This window comes from Heloderma suspectum, chromosome 2, assembly GCF_057233095.1.
Source record: "Heloderma suspectum isolate Gila_16-S chromosome 2, 16-S_ref, whole genome shotgun sequence".
Classification (NCBI taxonomy): Eukaryota; Metazoa; Chordata; class Lepidosauria; order Squamata; family Helodermatidae; genus Heloderma; species Heloderma suspectum.
This window is the reverse complement of record NC_139459.1, coordinates 271295153-271314007: the sequence shown is the minus strand read 5'-3', so window position 1 is coordinate 271314007 and position 18855 is coordinate 271295153. Positions and strand designations below refer to the sequence as shown.

The window sequence follows — 18855 nt, the reverse complement described above, 5'->3', positions numbered from 1 at the left end:
GGCTAGTCTAGAACAATCACAAAGCTAGACACAAAAAGGGAAAAGAGGCTATGGAAGGACAAGACTCTCCAGTGGTGGTGACCTGCAAGGTGTGTGCAATGTTTGTTTTCTTGCCTGAGGACAACATGGCCTACACCTGCAACAAGTGCAAGTTGATCACGCTGCTGGAGGAAAAAGTAAGTGGACTGGAGCGGCGACTGTCGACCCTTCGGGGAATAAGAGAACACGAAGAGTTCTTGGACAGAATGGGGGAACTACAGCAGCAAAGGGCAGACCAGAAGCTTGAAGAGCAACAGCAAGATGAGGCAGTGGGAAATGATAAGGTGAGGAAAAATGGAATAGAGAATACTCCTTGGAAAAGGGTGACAGTTAGGAGAAGAACTAGACGCCGCTCTGCACCAGTGGAAGCAGTGGAGCTGTGGAACCGATTCCAGGTACTTGCGGATGAGACTGGAGGACAGCCTGCAGAGGAAGAATCACAGGGGAACCTGCATGAGAGTGAGCAAGAGGCTAAAGGTCAGTCAAACAGACTCGATGAAACCCAGGCCTACAAGAAGAAGAAGAGAGGAGTGGTAGTAGTGGGAGACTCCTTGCTGGGATCGAGACCCAGGTATGTCGCGAAGACCCATGGACTCGCCAGGTATGTTGTCTCCCGGGAGGACAGATTAGAGACGTGACTGAAAGGTTGCCTGCACTCATAAAGCCCACTGACAGGTATCCCTTTCTTCTCATCCATGTGGGAACAAATGATACCACCAAGCGGAGCTACGAAGAGATCACGTCAGACTTTGAAGCTTTGGGAAGGAAACTCAAGAACTTTGGGGCCCAGATAGTTTTCTCATCCATCCTTCCAGTAGTTAGAAGAGGGATAGAAAGGGAACAAAAAATACTCCAGGTGAATGACGGGCTACGAAGGTGGTGCCGACAAGAGAGATTTGGATTCTGGGACCACGGGCTATACTTCCTGGAAGATGGGCTGTTGGCTAGGGATGGGTTGCACCTCACAAAGGATGGGAAGAATGTGTTTGGCCACAGCATGAAGAACTTCATCAGGAGGGCTTTAAACTGAATCCCATGGGGAAGGGAGATGTAATGTTGGGGGTAACAATGGACATAGGCGCATGCACTGCAATGGAGAGAACAGCTCTGATAGCGCCCAATAATAGTCTTCAGACACATGTAGGAAGAAAGCCAGACTATGAAGCACATAGTCTTCGATGTCTATATACTAATGCCCAGAGTATGGGAAACAAACAGAACGAACTTGAACTCTTAATACAAGAGGGAAATTATGACCTAATAGGTATAACTGAGACTTTGTGGGATGACTCTCATGACTGGAATACAGCAATTGAAGGATATAACTTGTTCAAAAAGAACAGGAGGAACAGAAAGGGAGGTGGGGTTGCACTGTATGTGAAAAATACATATCTCTGCACAGAAGTACAGGAGGTAGCCCCATCGAGAGCATCTGGGTTGAAATAAATGCAGCAAAGAATAAAAGGAACCTGGTGGTCGGAGTCTACTACCAGCCACCCAATCAAGGAGAAGACAAGGATGAAACTTTTGAAAAGCAAATAGCCAATGTTTTAAGGAAGCATGATGTAGTAGTAATGGGGGACTTCAATTTCCCCGATATTTGTTGGGAGACAAATTCTGCAAAACATGGCCCCTCCAGGAAATTCCTGACTTGTGTGGCGGATAACTTCCTCCTACAGAAAGTAGAGGAAGGAACTAGAGGATCGGCTATCCTTGACTTGATCCTAACCAACAGAGATGACTTAGTGGATAAAGTAGCAGTTACAGGAACTCTGGGGGAAAGCGACCATGTTGTACTTGAGTTCTTGGTTCTAAGGGAAGCAAAACCCAAGTGTAATCAAACGCGTACCCTGGATTTTAGGAAAGCTGATTTTCATAAACTCAGAACAATGATCAGTAAGGTCCCATGGCAAGCGATGCTAGCGAGAAAAGGAGTCCAAGATGGGTGGGAGCTTTTAAAAAAGGAAATTCTCAAGGCACAATCACAAGCAATTCCAACAAGAAGAAAAGGTGGAAGACAACAGAAGAAGCCAATGTGGCTTCACAAAAAGCTTAGGGATGACCTGAAAACAAAAAAGGACACATATAGGAAGTGGAAAGAAGGCCAAGTAACAAAGGAAGAGTACAGGCAGATAGCACAGAATTGCAGGGATGGCGTCAGGAAGGCTAAAGCTGAGAATGAGCTGAGGTTAGCAAGGGATGTTAAAAACAACAAAAAGGCTTTCTTCAGCTACGTGCATAGTAAAAGGCAGAGGAAAGAAATGGTGGTTCAGCTATTAAATAAGGATGGCAAAACGATAACAGATGCCAAAGAAAAGGCAGAGGTGCTCAATTCCTACTTTGGCTCAGTCTTCTCCCAAAAGAAGGTCTATGACCCCCCTGGCAAAGGCGAAGTACAGGCTGAAGGGGCAGGATTGCAGCTTGAGATCGACAGGCATATGGTCAAGGAACACCTCATTACTTTGAATGAGTTCAAATCTCCAGGGCCAGATGAACTGCATCCTAGAGTCATAAAGGAACTGGCAGAAGAACTCTCAGAACTGCTGTCTATTCTCTTTGAGAAATCATGGAGGACAGGGGAAGTGCCAGATGACTGGAGGAGGGCTAATGTTGTCTCTATCTTCAAAAAGGGTAAAAAGGAGGAACCTGGGAACTACAGACCAGTCAGTCTGACATCAATCCCTGGGAAAATTCTGGAGCAGATCATAAAGCAATCCACCTGGAAGCACCTTGACAACAATGCCATGATTACTCGAAGCCAACATGGATTTGTCAAAAACAAGTCCTGCCAGACAAATCTGATCTCATTTTTTGATCAAGTAACCTCCCTTGTAGACCGTGGGAATGCTGTAGACATCATATACCTCGACTTCAGCAAAGCTTTCGACAAAGTGCCCCATAATATTCTGATGAGCAAACTAGCTCAAAGTGGGGTAGATGAAACAACGATCCGGTGGATCCACAGTTGGCTACAGAATCGGACTCAAAGAGTGCTTATCAATGGGACCTTCTCAAGCTGGGGAGAGGTAATGAGTGAGGTACCGCAGGGCTCAGTCCTGGGCCCAGTGCTCTTCAACATTTGCATTAATGACTTGGAGGAGGAGGTGCAGGGAATGCTGATCAAATTTGCAGATGACACAAAATTGGGAGGGATAGCTAATACTTTGGAAGACAGAAACAAAATTCAAAGTGATCTGGATAGACTGGAGTGCTGGGCAGAGCACAACAGAATGACATTTCATAGGGATAAATGCCAAGTTCTGCACCTAGGAAAAAGAAACCAAATGCACAGTTACAAGATGGGGGATACGTGGCTCAACACACTACAAGCGAGAAGGATCTTGGAATTGTTGTCGATCACAAGCTGAAGATGAGCCAACAATGTGATGTGGCTGCAAAAAAGGCCATTGCTCTTTTGGGCTGCATTCATAGAAGCATCGCTTCCAAATCCCGGGAAGTACTAGGTCCCCTCTACTCAGCACTGGTTAGGCCTCCTCTGGAGTACTGTGTCCAGTTCTGGGCACCACACTTTAAGAAGGATGCAGACAAACTGGAGAGGGTTCAGAGGAGGGCAACAAAGATGATCAGGGGACTGGAAACAAAGCCCTATGAAGAGAGACTGAAAGAACTGGGCATGTTTAGCCTTGAGAAGAGAAGACTGAGGGGAGATATGATAGCACTCTTCAAGTACTTGAAAGGTTGTCACAGAGAAGAAGGCCAGGATCTCTTCTTGATCGTCCCAGAGTGCAGGACACGGAATAATGGGCTCAAGTTACAGGAAGCCAGATTCCAGGAAAAACATCCTGACTGTAAGAGCAATACGACAATGGAACCAATTACCTGGGGAGGTGGTGGGCTCTCCCACACTGGAGGCCTTCAAGACGAGGCTGGACAGCCATTTGTCAGGGATGCTCTGACTTGGATTCCTGCATTAAGCAGCGGGTTGGACTCGATGGCCTTGTAGACCCCTTCCAACCCTACTATTCTATGATTCTAAGCTATGCAAAAGTAGATTCATATTCATTCACAGTGCCAAATCATATTTTAAGGAGTAAAATGCAAGAAATGTCAACTGTAGTTTAACTTCTAAGGGCATCAAATCCTCCTGATTAGGCATGAACAGCTGTCCACCAGTCTCCTTTTCTGGGATGTTCCCAGTTCCTCAAAACTATTAGCACAAACCGTTAATCTATGAACTGTGCAGGTTCATGTGGCAGCACCCTCTTTATCAACATTCCCCTTCCTCCCCCTTCCATACTATCAAAACCTCACCAAATGCGCAAGGCTTTCATGTTGAGCAAAGAGTTCCTGCCCCATGTAGCTAAGACCAGCTAGCCTTTTTGGTGCACAAACAAGGTTCTTTAGTTTTAAGACATATAGTTCTAACCACCACCACAAAAGATCAGCTATTACAACATACTCCACACACTTGATGGCACAACTAGCACCTGCCATTTTGGAAAAGCATGGTGAACATCCTTCACCATCTTTTAACTTCAGTTAGTCCAACCTTGTATATAAGCAACAGTCCGTTAACCACAGGCGACCAGGAATTCCATGCAGGTGAGTGAGTGGGCTAACAGGAGAGATGGAGCACTCTGTCCCTCCTCTGCACCCAACATAAGAATCAAGTGGGCTTAAGAAAGCCCTCTCCTCTACTGCCAGCCCTCAGCAAGTTAATAAAAAATTTTCAGGGTAGTGTCTTCTGGGAGTTAATTTACAAGGCTGAGCTAGTCACAACCTAAACACCATTATATGTAGAAAGTCACACCCAGGAAACTATGAACCATACAAATAAATACCAAAGCTGGTTCCAGTTCAGTTCCCTCTTTCCTGGTGGAAAATCCTAGGCCTCTCTCAATTTACAGTGCTCAGTAAATTGATTCATTCAACTGTGATATTCGGGTCCCAGTTCTTATCAGCTTTTGTCTCTGCTCACACAAGCAAAACAGCTTGTTTAAAATAACCACACTGCTAAGGCCACACTATTAACTTGCCTTTTCCCTATTACTGCTTCCCAGTCATAAGAACCTAAGAAAAGTCTTGGTGGATCAGAACCAAGGACCATCCAGTCCAGCATTCTTTTCTCCCAGTGGCCAACCATATGCTTATGGAAACCCCACAAGCAGGACATGAGCACAATTACAGCTCCCTCCCGCTATCAATAAGATGTAGGCCTCTAATAAAGGTGCATGAAACCAGTCACCAGGATTTTAGCTATTTTCCAGTTTTAAATAGGGAAAATATAGTAGGCTTTCTAGGTCAGTGGTTTAATTCTTGAATTATTTATACAAATTCAAAGACTTATGTATTTGAAGGAAATTGAGGAAACCATAGCAAACCAGAAAAGGCGAAACTCTGACTACCCCACCTTGGACATAGCATCAAGCCAAGGGAGACCTTATAAGAACAGCAGCTTTTAGAACAGCAGCCTCACAATATGTTCTCTGTGGAAACTCATGTTTTACAAAACCCAGGAGTCTCATGGCGCCTTAGAGACAAATTTATTATGGCATAAACATAATTATGTTGGGTGGTTAAAACAAAAAAGGATTGCTTAGAAATCCAAAAGGATCCCTCCACACTGGAAGAATGGGCATCAAAATGGCAAACGCGGTTCAATGGAATCAATGTAAAGAAGTGTAAAGTGATGCACATTAGGGGAAAAAATCCCAGCTTCACACATACGCTGACAGGATCTGAGCTAGCACTGACTGACCAAGGAAAATCATGGGATTGTGGTGGACAGCTCAAGAAAATGTCAACCCAGTGTGTGGCTGCTGTGAAAAGGGGAATTTCATGTTAGGCATAATTAGGAAAGAACTGAAAATAAAACTGCCAAGATCATACTCCACTTATACAAATCTATGGTGTAATTTCACTTGGAATACTGTGTACAATTCTGGTCACTGCACCTAAAAAGGATATTACAGTTAGAAAAAGTTCAGGAAAGGGCAACTGACATGATCAAGGGGCGGGGGCAACTCCCCTATGAGGAAAGGGTACAACATCTGGGCCTTTTTAGCTTTGAAAAAAGGCGAGTAAGGGGAGACATGATAGAGATGTACAAAATTATGCATGCTGTGGAGAAGGTGGAGAAGGGAGCCATTTTTCTTCCTCTCATAATACTAGAACCCAGGGTCATCCCATGAAACCGATTGGTGGGAGATTCTGGACAGATAACAGGAAGGACTTCTTCACACAGCGCATAGTTAAACTATAGAATTCACTTCCACAAGATGTAACAATGGCCTCTAATTGGATGGCTTTAAGGGGGGACAAATTCATGGAGGATAAGGCTAACAATGGCTACTAGTCCTGATGGCTATATGTATCCAGTATCGTAGGCAGTACACCTACGTATACCAGTTGCTGGGGAACATGGGCAGGAGGATGCAGTTGCGCTCATGTCCTGCTTGAGGGTTGCCTGTGGGCCGCTGGCTGGCTACTGTGTGAACAGAATTCTCGACTAGATGAACTTTGGTCTGATCCAGTATGGCTCTTATGTTCTTAGCATCCCAACATGCCCAATGTATCAGCAGGACATGGTTAATAATGCATTCTCCCAATACATTCCTGCTTGTGACCTTCACAACTACAGCTCCAAAAATCTCCTGCTTTCTTAAACAATTTTACCACCCAATATTTTTTTGTTCCCCCTTACTCCTACAACTACCTTCTAGAACAGTTAGGTGGTCTTCCTTCAATTTCCTGTTCAAAATCCATCTTCTCTGTGAAGCCCTCAGCTTAATCCCTTAACAAGCATCCCTGTCAACTGTAACTAGGCTACAATTTATCAACTGCATTGGCTCACGTTTTATCCCCTTCTGCCCTCCCCCTCACTCCAAAAGCCATGGGTTGAAGGGTGATTTGGAAGCCACCCCCACCATGCACTTTGCCGGGTTCAAATGATACAGCAGGCCACGCCACAGCGAAGATAAATAGGGAAACAGCAAGTGCACAAGTAACACATGCAAGGCAGGGAAAAGAAGCCATGGTGACTTCTTTTCTCTACTGATCATCTGAACCCAGCCTATATGTAGAGTCTGTACCACAACCAGGGTAACAGATTACAATGCAACAAATCCATTCTCAGTATATACAAGTAAGAAAGCTAAACAAAGAACCGAATACATAAGTAAAGTCCACCTTACACAGAAGGCCAATCTTGAGAGGGGGACAGGAAGTAGGCAAATATATTGAAGCCAAATTTGCAGATTCTCAGTTAGGTCTTCTACAGGCTCACTGTAAGTTCCCTTTGATCCCTATACCACTTTTAGCCTCCAAGGCACTCAAAATTATATTCACCTAATTCTTCCTTCAAATGATGTAATTTTAATATTGTTGTCCCACTGACTAGGAACTGAAGCTGAAAGAGATTTATCAGCATGTATACAAATCCAACGTGCATAGCATATGTTAGTCTCATGAAGCTGAAACTACTATTCAAATCCCAGAAATATCCCTTGCAAAGGATCTGGAATGGTGCCTAAAAGGCCACAGTAAGTACATAGGTGAGTGGGAGTGTGAAATTCAGTTTATTGGCTCATCCTGCTACTTCAAAGAGCTGGAGAAGCAAAATGATTAAAAGTAAGAGCTGAACTAGAACAAGTCCAGGTTCAAATTCTGCTCAGACATGAACTCACTGAGTGTCCTTTAGTAAGCCACTCTCTCTGCTCACTCTCTAAATCTGTAAAATGGAGATACTGGCCTACCTTACAGAGGTTTTGCAAAGAGGACTACAAGAGCACTTTATTTAGGAGGACTTGCCATATAAATATTAATAAAATCTCTCAAGTGAAAATGCCTGAAACGGAATCTTGAGTCTCATACATGCAGCTAATGAGGATCCCTATTATTAGAAGAGAAAATTACACATCTACATCTTCCATATTATTTTTAAGAAATATTTATCTTATGCCAAAAATCCCATTCATTCTTACCACGCAAAATATCACATAGAAAACCTGAGATTTGTCTGCTCAATTTTTTACATTAAAAATATTTTTTACATTTGGGATTTTAGAGGAACTTGTAAAAGTCACAACCTGCTGTGAAAATCATTAAGATTCAAGTATCAAAAATAATGTTTGCAAACAATAACTTTGAGAATGTCCTTTATTCCCCATCTTTGATTTAAATAAAAACGTTAAGCAGTCTTGAACACCTGTTCCTGGGAAATAAGGTCAGTGTGAATTTAAGCAATTCACATTGACCTTATTCCCCTAAACAATTACTTTAGAAGGAAGACCCATGGAAACCAATGGGATTCACTTCCAGGTAAACATATTTACATTCACATGGAAGTTCCGGAACAGTTTCACAATTAAAACAAGCCAAAGAACACAATAGAAACAGCTGAATGGGCACAGATAAATCCTTTACTAGTTGGAACACCTATAGATGTAGGATTATTCTACAGAGGACCAGACAAGGTGGTATGAATCAGTTTTCACTCAAAGGTTACATTCTCTTGAACAAACAGTGCACAGAGCAAAAGTTCACAATTAAAATGAAGGGCACAGAAATAGTGGAGGGGGGAAACAACATTTGACGTACTTCAGAAGGAAAAGTTTCACCCAACTTATTCGTTCCAAATATTAAGAAGCTAAGCCAACTCTGAGTAGATCACATCTAGCCAACTTTTAAACAGAATTTTTGACTTTCTGAATAAGCAGCAAGTGCAGTAGTTTTCAGAACATTTCATGGGGAGGTGAGGGAAGCATTTACAACACAACTGCTTGCTCAAGATTTACTGGTCAGTCCTACCACTAACCATCCCTTAGTGCATTACAGCTTTGTTCTCCCATCTCCACAGGCATCTTGGTGAACCATCTCAAGGCTCTTGTAACACCCCCCCACACACACACAATCACATATCCATTCTTTACATACTCCAAGAAACTAATTTTGCTCAATTATTTAAAGATCAACACATGCTAATCTACAGAGCAGTCAGTATTCACTAAACAAAGATTTATGAAAAATGGAAAACAGGCTGTTTGACGGGCTATGGGGAGCCTGTTTCTGCTAGCAAGGATTGCACACCTTGTTTCCCAACAGAATCGTAGTGGTGATTCTCAGTAGCACAGCAGCAAGCGGGGGGAGGCACACAAATGACCTTGGTGGGCCATGTGTTGCTAACCATAGGTTACACCACATCTCTCTCAACCTTTTGCAAAAACAATGGGTTAAATCCAACATTATGCTAGCGGAAACCCACTAGTGCAACGGGACTTTCCCCCTCTCTCCTCCCCAGCCCTCCATGCCACTGGAAAATCTGCTCCAGAGGGTTTCCCAGCCCTCTGGAACCAATTTTGAGGGTGCACGAGGGGCTACAGGGGAAATGGCTCCCCTCCGCTTCCATCAGTAGAATACCACCATTACATTCAAGCTATTATCATATAGAAAGGTTTGAAAAAACAAATCCTACCCTCACCTAGGCTTTCAGACTGTGGGATGCACCATTCCACACCATGAAACATAGCTGTCACAAATACCAAAAGCCATTTATTCAGCTTGTGACCACTTCCTAGAAAAGACAATGGTGTGAGGAATTCTTTTTCTAGACCATCACCCATCTACTCTTGGTGCTAACCAGAAATAATGTGCATCCACAAAGATGCAAAATTCACCACTAAGGGGAGGGGTTGCTCTAATTCCACCCACACCACTGTTATATCATGACATGCTGCAGAAAAGTGGATGGAACTATAGTTAACATGATGAAGCCCACAGGAAAAGAATTCCCACGCTGTTGTCAATGCTCTCTCGCAACTAGTAAGAGTTGTTTCAGGACTGAACTGAGGCAAGTGCACTTCAGTTCTCACTTTCCTGTGGCACAGTCTGAGTCATGTGATATTTTAATAAACTTTTCAAACACCAGACAATTAGGACTGAAAAGTTGAGGATAAGCAAAGGTGTGTCCTTATGAAAGGGCACTATATCCTATAAGATCACTGAGAAAAATGGCATGGCTGAGCAGTTTGCCTCTTTCTAAGCATTAAGAGAGGAAAATAACACATTTATTTTGAGCAACATTTGCACTGAAAATATGGGGTCAAATCCAAAGTCCTACTTAGAGTTGACTCATTAAATGAATGGTGCTTAGGTTAGTCATGTCTCATGAATTTTGATGGATCTACTATAAGTAGGACTTACACTGGATTTTACCCATGCTTTCCATTCGTCATATGATCATTTCTAAGAGCATGAGATAAAACATTTTTAAACCCATGGGAAATCAAGTTCTGAACTTAAAATTAGTATCTAATTAATTAACTGTGTCAGATTCACCATCAGAGGCCTCCCCAGGTGGAGCAATGGTCTTCTAAAAAACACAGAACCCAAAATGATGCACAATATATTTTGTAGACCAACTGCGCTGATTTTGTAGTAGATTGCACAGAACCCCTCTTTGCAAGAATAAGGACGTTTAAAGTTTGAAGAATCCAAATGTATTCTCTCTAGACCAGGGATGGACTGACTTCTGTCTTGCATGGTCTACTTTTCCCTCCAAATAGAATCTCCATGGCCTACTCATTTTGAAGTTTACGGAGCAACAGGGCACGCAGGGTCTTTTAACGATTACAACATAACTAAGCAATACTACACACACTTGCTTAAAAATGTAAATGCATCACAAGATCATGCTAACGTCTACAAATCCAGGATTCTCTGCAAGGATCTCAACAATCACAAGTACCAGATGGTCCACTGCAAGTTTGTCAGTTATCTACCTTCTGTCCATCTCTCCTTTATTCTAACATACTGTCCAAAGGACCCTGTCCATTACAATCAAACAGCCAGATCCTAGGCATGTTTACTCAGACATCAGTCAATGAAGCCTATTCCCAAATGTGCATAAAGCTGAAACCTTAACCTGACATAACTTCCTAGTCTAATTCCCAAGGAGCCCTAGAAACATGGTTGATAACGATCAATTTTTAAAAAAAAATCAGATGTTTTAAAATTTAAATCAGGTTTTGAATTTTCTTAAGACAGTTAGTAAAAAAAAAAAGCACCTAGATCAAAGATATCATGAATACTAATTATTCAATTTCTAATTATATTCTATGAATATGTTTATGGAGATGGGAGATAACCTGATCAGTCCTATTCTGCACCGCAGGTGGTGTACAGAAGTGCATGCTCGCTAGTGCTTGCCTCTCTCTAAGGGCAAAAATAGAGAAGGTCAATGAATAGGGCATTTGGGGAGATGGAGTAGATCGTCCGGATGTAAATACAATGGATAGGGGAGGGGAACAGAAAGCGAAGCCAAAAGTGAACAGAACATATTCATGCAGTCCTGATGCCTGAGGAAACTTCTGCTGCGAGTATCCTTCACAAAAATCCATATGCGTGTTTTGTTAGTTTTCTTTTTCAACAAACAACATTATCTAGAAGAATAAACAATCTTATTAGTACAATTTAAAAGCCTGTTCGGTGGTAGTCATTCTGGCACATGATGACAAAAATATCATGATTAATTGAACAGGTGGAGCTGGTTCATCTCCTGAATGACTTCACAAGTTCATTCTGCTTTAGTACTAAAATGACCAAATTATCATCCCATTTTTTATGAAAATTAATCTGAAAGTACTTCAGAATTGCTTAGTGTGTACCTACCTTCTAATGAAACCTACATCTCTGAATATGTATTAAGGTTATATTAAACAATAATGTACTATTAGTAAAAAATTATTAAACAGAATCTTCCTCACTAGTGATTTAAACTGTGATTTAAAATTGAGTCCTTCAGAAAAACAATTTAAATCATGATTTAAATCAAATTAACCCTGCCTAGAAATGTAGTACTAAAGTCCTAGGGATTATGGACACCCCCATAATTCATAGGATTTGTTGAAGAAAGCCATACTAATCAAACTGTTGATACACTGATTTTAGGTTTGTATTACCATATATAGAATAAGGGATGGTTTGTGCCTAAGTCACATTGAATTAGAACACACAAGAGGAAAAGGGAGGCAACATACAAACAACAAGGAATTCAAGGTTTTGGTGATGACATTTAAAGCCCTAAGTGGCTTGGGGCCTCGATATTTGAGGGAGCGCCTCTCCCTATATATGCCTGCCCGAGAATGAGATCTGTTGGAAGGGCTCTCCTCTGCATCCCACCAGTATGAGACATACACTATGGTGGGACGTGGGAGAGGACCTTCTCTGCTGTGGCACCCCAGTTGTGGAATGCCCTCCCCTTGGAGGCCCAATTGGTGCAGACATTGGTCTCGTTTCGGTGCCAAGTAAAAACGTGGCTTTTTGCCAAAGCCTTTGAGGGCTATATGTATTCCCTGGCACATTGTTTTAACTGTTTTAGATTTTAACTGGCTTTAGCTTGTTTAACAGTTTTATGTTTTTAGGTGTTTAAATTATTTGTTTTATACTGTTTACACTGATTTTATCTGTATGCCGCCCTGAGATCTAAATGATATGGGGGTGATAGAAATGTTTTAAATAAATAATAAGGATTTTTCTTGTAGCACCAAGCTATGGTCTGGTGTTATATCTGAACTGAGACATTGCCTCAGACATGGACTGAAGGAACATGATGTAGCAAACTTGCTGAAGCTAAGCAGGTCTGGGTCAGGTCGGTGTCTAGATGAGAGACTGCTGTAAACTACCTTGAGTTCTATCATGGAAGTATGCTGGGAAATTTAAGTGTTTTTATACACCTGTTCTGTCATCCAGCCTGTGAAGATCCTTGAGGCACAGTATCAACTCAGTCACTATTACCATTTGGCTCTACCCTCCATGGCAGCGATGGGACACTTGTAGCTCTCCAGGTTTTGGCTTCCAACCCTAGCCCTAGCACAGCCAATGGTGAGGACTGATAGGGAGTTGTGGCCTTCCAGATGTCTTGGCCTACAAGTTGCCAATCCCTGCTCCATGGTGAGCATCAAAATAATGGGGGGGGGGGGTTCTTGGATGAATCCAGTTCTAAAGGGGTTCCAGACTAGGTATGTGGTTGGAAGAAGCCCGAATAACAGAATCTCAACTATAAGATTCTAGCTTTGCTCTGCTGCCAGGCTGAGTCCCATAATAATCCTCAGTTCCCATAAATCCACTCTAGTATTATCTTAATAAACATTTCTCACATAAGGCATGATTTCACTATTATAAGCCCCTTTCTTTCATAACACACTAGGAGTTTGACACAAATTATGAGTTTATTACTAGGGAGTTCTTCCCAATCTGCTATAGGCAGACTTTCTACGCATCTTATAAGCACAGATGCCATATCACCTTTGCCAATGTGCAGCTTGGAAAATCAGTACTACAATCCAGTGATCTTTTTGTAAGCAGAGAAACTTCAGGAAGTGTACACAAATAAATCAAAACTGCAAGCAGAGAATACTGGTACAGCAAGCTTCCAGAATCCTGTCCACGAATACATTAGACTGCAACACCATTTTAACTTTGTGCAACATGCTATAAAACAGCCTTTCCCAACCCGGTACCCTACAGATGTTTTGGACTTCAATTCCCATTAGCTCCAGCCAGCAAGGCCAATAGTCAAGAATGCTGGGAGTTGTAGTCCAAAATGTCTGGAGGGCAGCAGGTTGTGGAAGGACTACTATGAAAAAGAAAAACAATAAAGTAACTTCCCTAAAGCTCATCAGATAGCTCTCAAGCACTGCTTAGTCCAATCTCGTAATCTCCAACTACCATGTTGGTGTTGCAAGTGCCTTTTTAAAAAGCAGCAGAAAAATAAATGCCACAAGAGAACAGAATAATTTCCCAAAGACAGTACTGTGTATTTTATGGCCATTGCTGCCAAGTAGCAGAAATGTTTGCAGCATCTGCTTTAGCAGGGGGCCTTTTCAAGAGTCCGAAAAAATATGGAATACAGAATTACACTGTGGGCATGACCAACTTGCTCCATGTGTTCAGTGCCTAAGAACAAAGCATTGGGGGAAACAGAACATCTACAAGCACCCACCATATTCCTGTCCAGCCCTTCCTTTCCATGTATTGAAAGTTAGCCATGCTTGGAGCATGGGTACCTTGCATCAAGCAAAGAGGGAATGTCATGAGAATATCAGTGGTGTGCTCTCCTACATAGCATTGTGGGGGGCGGTGGGGGAGAGAACAGAACTCTATTAAGCCTTATTGGGATCCTTCACATATATATGTCATGACCATAGTGCAGGTTGATTGTACCCTTTATGAACCCACACAATATCCTGAAAGTAACTAAACCCTGCAGATCTTTCCAGAATCCTGAAGATTTCAGCATAGGAATTCAAGAGATGCAGCTTCTTTTCATAAAGGTTCCCTTTCTTATCTAGGAAGAAAACAGTGTATATTGATACCACTGTACTGTTACTATTTGAAATGAGTTTGCTTATCATGATCAACAACATGTATCCTTCTACAAAAAAAGACTAATCAAGAATTTAAATTCAATTTAAATCACATATTTTGGTTAATGTATCTTACAGGCACATAAGGCAAAAAGTAATTTACTCAGCTTGCTCAATATAGCAAGCCTCTCAAGTGCTTGTGTATACTGATAATACAGAGAACTCCAGAAACTATCTATTGGGCTTTAACCTTCAGAATACTTGCTCTTAAGTGTGTCCCAACAAGCCAGTATTATAAGACTTCAAGTCTCACTATATGAGAAGTTGACTGAGACAGATGATCATACTGGATTCCATTATTTAAAGGTATTCTTATGCCACTGCATTTGCAATACAGAATAATCACACCTGCATTTTGAAGGGGGAAAGACAGCAAGCACATCAGCCAGGTGCTGCAGAGGTGTGTGTCTTCCAGCAGTCAGTAAACTTGATTATTCATCATATTACACTGTATGATACAGTATGAGCATCCATGAGCAATCTAATGTCAGGCCTCATAAACAATTTAAACAATTGCAAAGACTTAAAATTCCACAAAAGTATCAGTTTTTGCTCATTTTAAGTGCTTTTTTCTGTTTAATTAATCAATCCCTGCCCCCCTTACACATAAACTACTTTCAAATTTCCTATCCATATGCTACCCATGTAAGATACATGAGAATATTTTCGAAGTTTAGAAATCTATCATGCGGTCAGTTAGGTTCTTCCACCATGCATCTCATCCCAAAACATATGTTTTGAAGACACATAACTATAGAATTAGTTTTCTAGTACTGCATTCTTTAGAGTTATTTGTTTATGTGAAAAGTTGGAGAGAAGGTTGTTGTAACATTCCAAAACGAACTCGGTGGAGTAGATAAACACGTCTCCCACCTCTTTCTCCTAGTCTGTACCCAGGACCAATGCTAGGAATAAAAGTATAGCACCCTAGCAGAATCCCAACTACGAATCTACTGCGAAAGCAGACAGAAGGCCTAAATGTCAGGGTGCCAGCCCAGCTAAGATAAAGGCGACTGAAAGGCCCAGTTAAAATAATAAGCCCACGTGGACCCTTGGAAGACCTTTGTCCCACATTCATTATCCCGGGGATTTTCTTGCACTATTAGAGTGCGAGTGCGTCCGAGTAGGGGGGTTAGGGGAGCCGCCCTCTTCGCAAAGAGAAACGGCAATACGTTAGTTACCACACATGGTACAAGAGGGGCGGAGAGGCCTAGTCTTTCTCGGCCGCCTCCCTTGACGCAGGCGCCGCTGTCACCGAGAGTCTCGACAAATATGTGCGGGGGCCCTAAAGAGGGTTTCCTCCAGAGTCCAGGCCGAAAGGACAGGCGAGGGCACGGCCCCTGCCGGGAAAAGGGTCCCGGAGCAAGGCCCCACGGTGAGCCCAGCGGAATCACATGCTCGCCCCGAAAGAAAACCACGTTGCCTTTACTGCAGTGGAATGCTGGGAAAGGGAGGAAGCGCCGAACGCGGCGACACACACACGCGCCGAGCCCAGCCGCTGGGCGGCAGGAGACGGAGCGCTCAAACCGCCGCCAGCGGCACGTTTGCGCCGGGGCCTAGAACGCCGCAACAGCGCCACGGAGCCGCCGGAAATGCACCACTCTCCCCGGCGACCCTCCCAGCGGAGCCGAGTGGCCCACCGCCTCCTTGGCCTCGCCGGCGTGGGCACTCGGGCCTTCCCTCCCCCATCGCATACACACGCTCTCTCCGCCCTCGTGTCCCTCAAGGGGACTCAGCTGTCGGCTGGTCATTTTTTCTCCGCCGCCCCCGCCGAATCAATACGTTCGACGGTTTACACACACACACACACACACACGCGCGCGTACGTAATTTGAATCCTCGCCATCCAGTATGAAGGGTGGCCGCGATTCGCTATACCGAATGCGATCTCTCCACCCTCCCGCCAGTCCCCAGCGGAGAGGGCGAAGACGCCTCCCTTGGACTGGGTCACATTAACCTCCGGGTATTCTTAGACTTCACCCAACACCGCGCCATTTCACTAGGGCTATTTAGGAAACGAAGCGGCGTGGGGAGTCTCTCTCCCTCGCGCTCTTTAAATATTTACAGTCCGATAAATATATCGCAACAACGGATGGTTGTGTGTGTGTGTGTGTTCGGGGGGGGGGGCAGTATGGAGGAGATTTCACTACAACCTGCCCGAAGTCTACAGGAAAAGCACGGCTCCCCGTCAAGCACGCGGAGGGGGGAGGGGGCGGCACCCTTTAAAAAAAAGGTAGTTCCATCCGTGCCCGGAGCGGGCGTGTTTTGCAGCGAGCAAGGCCTCAGACGTCTCACGCTCGATTTTGAAAGCCCCGTAGCACGCTTTCCTCCCCCTCCATTTGCCTCCCTTCAAACCTGTTTTTTTACGGATCGGATCAGGGTGAGGGAGCGCAGGGTGGGTGGTAGATGGACAAAGACGGGGTGGAGTTCCGTAAGGTTGGTGGGGGGGAGAATGTCACCATATTGCAGAGGGAAGGCTCCCCACCTCGAATGGCTGGCTGGCTCTTGCTCGCCGTATCAGAATGAGCGTATCACGCCGCCGCCACCCCTCGCCCGCTCGCCCAGGCCGCCGCCTTTCTACCCACCTGGCGGGGACTGTCCGTTGAGGGTGACCAGGGCCACTGGCGCGTTCTTAGTCCAAGGGTTCACCTTGGGCGGGGGGGCCTCGATGAATTCCTTGCGCCCAACTCCTCCCTGTTCACCGCCCTCCTCGCCGCCGCTGCTGCTGCTGCTGGCCTCGCCGAGCAGCCGGTTCGATTCGATGCCGCCGCCGCCGCTCCTCTGGTGCAGCAGGTTCTCCTTCTCCTGGTTGTTACTGTCCTCCTTCTGCTGCTTGATGCTGGGGGGCTTGAGGGCCCCGTTCCGGCGCAGATGCTCCCCCACGTTGCCGCCGCCGCCGCCGCCTTCCTTGCTGCAGCTGTCGGGGCCGCCCCCCTTGCCCTCGTCGGCGTCGGCCTTCTCTCCTTGGTGCATGAGGTGCTCGCCTTTCTCCTGAGGCTTCTTGAGAACGAGCCCGTGCTCCTCCGAGGGCAGCAGGGGGGTGGCGGGCAGGAGAGCCTCCACCTGGGTCGCCATCTGTGCCCCCGCGGAGCCGCCTCGTTCCCCCGGCTCCAGGCTCTCCCAGGACAACACGCGCCCGCCCAAACTTTGCCGACTCCCCCTTCCCAAAATCACCGCGCCGAGCCCGAAGCTCCCTCTCGCTCGCTGTCCTGCACCCCCAGCCCTTTGCTCAGGTGGATGCGCACCCCGAAGCGGGGGGGGTCGAGACACCGGCTTCTTCCCCCCACCCTTGAAACCCAACCCCGGCGTCCCCCCTCCCCCGTCTCCTCTAATGCCGCCGCAGCAATATGGAGAAGCAAGAAGACCACGCGACTGGCCGGCGAGAGCGCGCGCCCCTCAGCCAGCTCCGCCTTAGAGTGGCTGAGAGAGCGTGCACGCTCGCCCCGGCCGCGAGCGCGCCTCGGAGGCGGCAGGGGCGGGGGGAGGAGGGGAGGCCGGGGGCCGCGCGCGCGCCTGATGCAACTCGGCTCCTTAAAGGGACCGCGCTCGGGGAGAGGGCAGGAGGAGCCCGTCGCTTCTCCGCCACGGGCCTAAGCGAAGCGCTGCTCCTGTTTTCCTCCTCCTTCGGGCAGGCACCCTGCTGCTTCCCAGCTCAAGTAGACGGAAGGAAGTGGGGCCTCGTGCTTCCGAGAGAGCGAAGTCATCTCCCTTCACAGCTCCGGGCCTCCTATTCACTGGAGAGCCAAGCAGTGGGGTTTACTTCCAAGTAAGACATGGACAGGATCCGGCTGAAAGTGTAACGTGACAGCCCCAGCCTAGGCAGACCCCGTTGAGTTCAAAACTGCACACGGTTGCGGCCCTTTCCCTTCCCGGCAGAAGCCTTCTTCGTCGCTTGGGGCTCTGAGCAGGTAGGCACCTTCTTTAGTGGGAAGGTAGCGCCCCCACTTTCCTGCCTTCAGTGGCTTACCTCCCCACGCTGCCTTTTTCCATTGCCTTAACAGCGCAACTCTACACATGCTGATTCAGAATTCCCACAGTGTTCCATGGGTTTAATCTCTAGTAGGTGAGTTTAGGGTTGCAGCCTCAATCTTAATCCAGTTTCGGTGTTTTCTGTATTAAAAAGCCGTTTTTTCCGAGTCTTTCCCTTCTCATTCCCCACATCTAAACTTTGGAAAACTAGCCAACTTTATACATCTATGTTGTTTGCTTATTTGTACTTCATGTCCTGCCTTTCTTCCAAAACGTCCCATACATTTGATCATCACAACAACCATGTCAGGTAGATTAAACTGAGAGATGGTGACTGGCAGAAAGTCACGCGGGAGACTTGGTAGCTGAGCAGGGAGATGAAGCTTGGTCTCCCCAGTCCTAGACCAACACTCTTAACCACACCACCACAGTGGTTGTCTGCCTGCCTCTGTAGCACCATCAG

The 18855-nt window shown here is 45.4% G+C and overlaps 1 protein-coding gene across 5 annotated transcripts in view; it reads right to left on the bottom strand.

Annotated features, from left to right (window-relative positions):
- LARP1 (La ribonucleoprotein 1, translational regulator) overlaps nt 1-17850 on the bottom strand; it is a 105359-nt gene extending 87509 nt beyond the window's left edge. For 2 of the 5 annotated variants that reach the window (XM_084839229.1, XM_084839231.1), the window contains exon 1: nt 17009-17850. In XM_084839229.1, the coding sequence (XP_084695355.1) occupies nt 17009-17498 (490 nt within the window). In that variant the 5' untranslated portion in view covers nt 17499-17850. Of the gene's footprint in view, nt 1-15604; nt 15696-17008 lie in introns of those variants that run through there. The other 3 variants (XM_084839227.1, XM_084839228.1, XM_084839232.1) reach the window with 2 other exon arrangements.
- Nucleotides 17851-18855: the final 1005 nt, after the last annotated feature.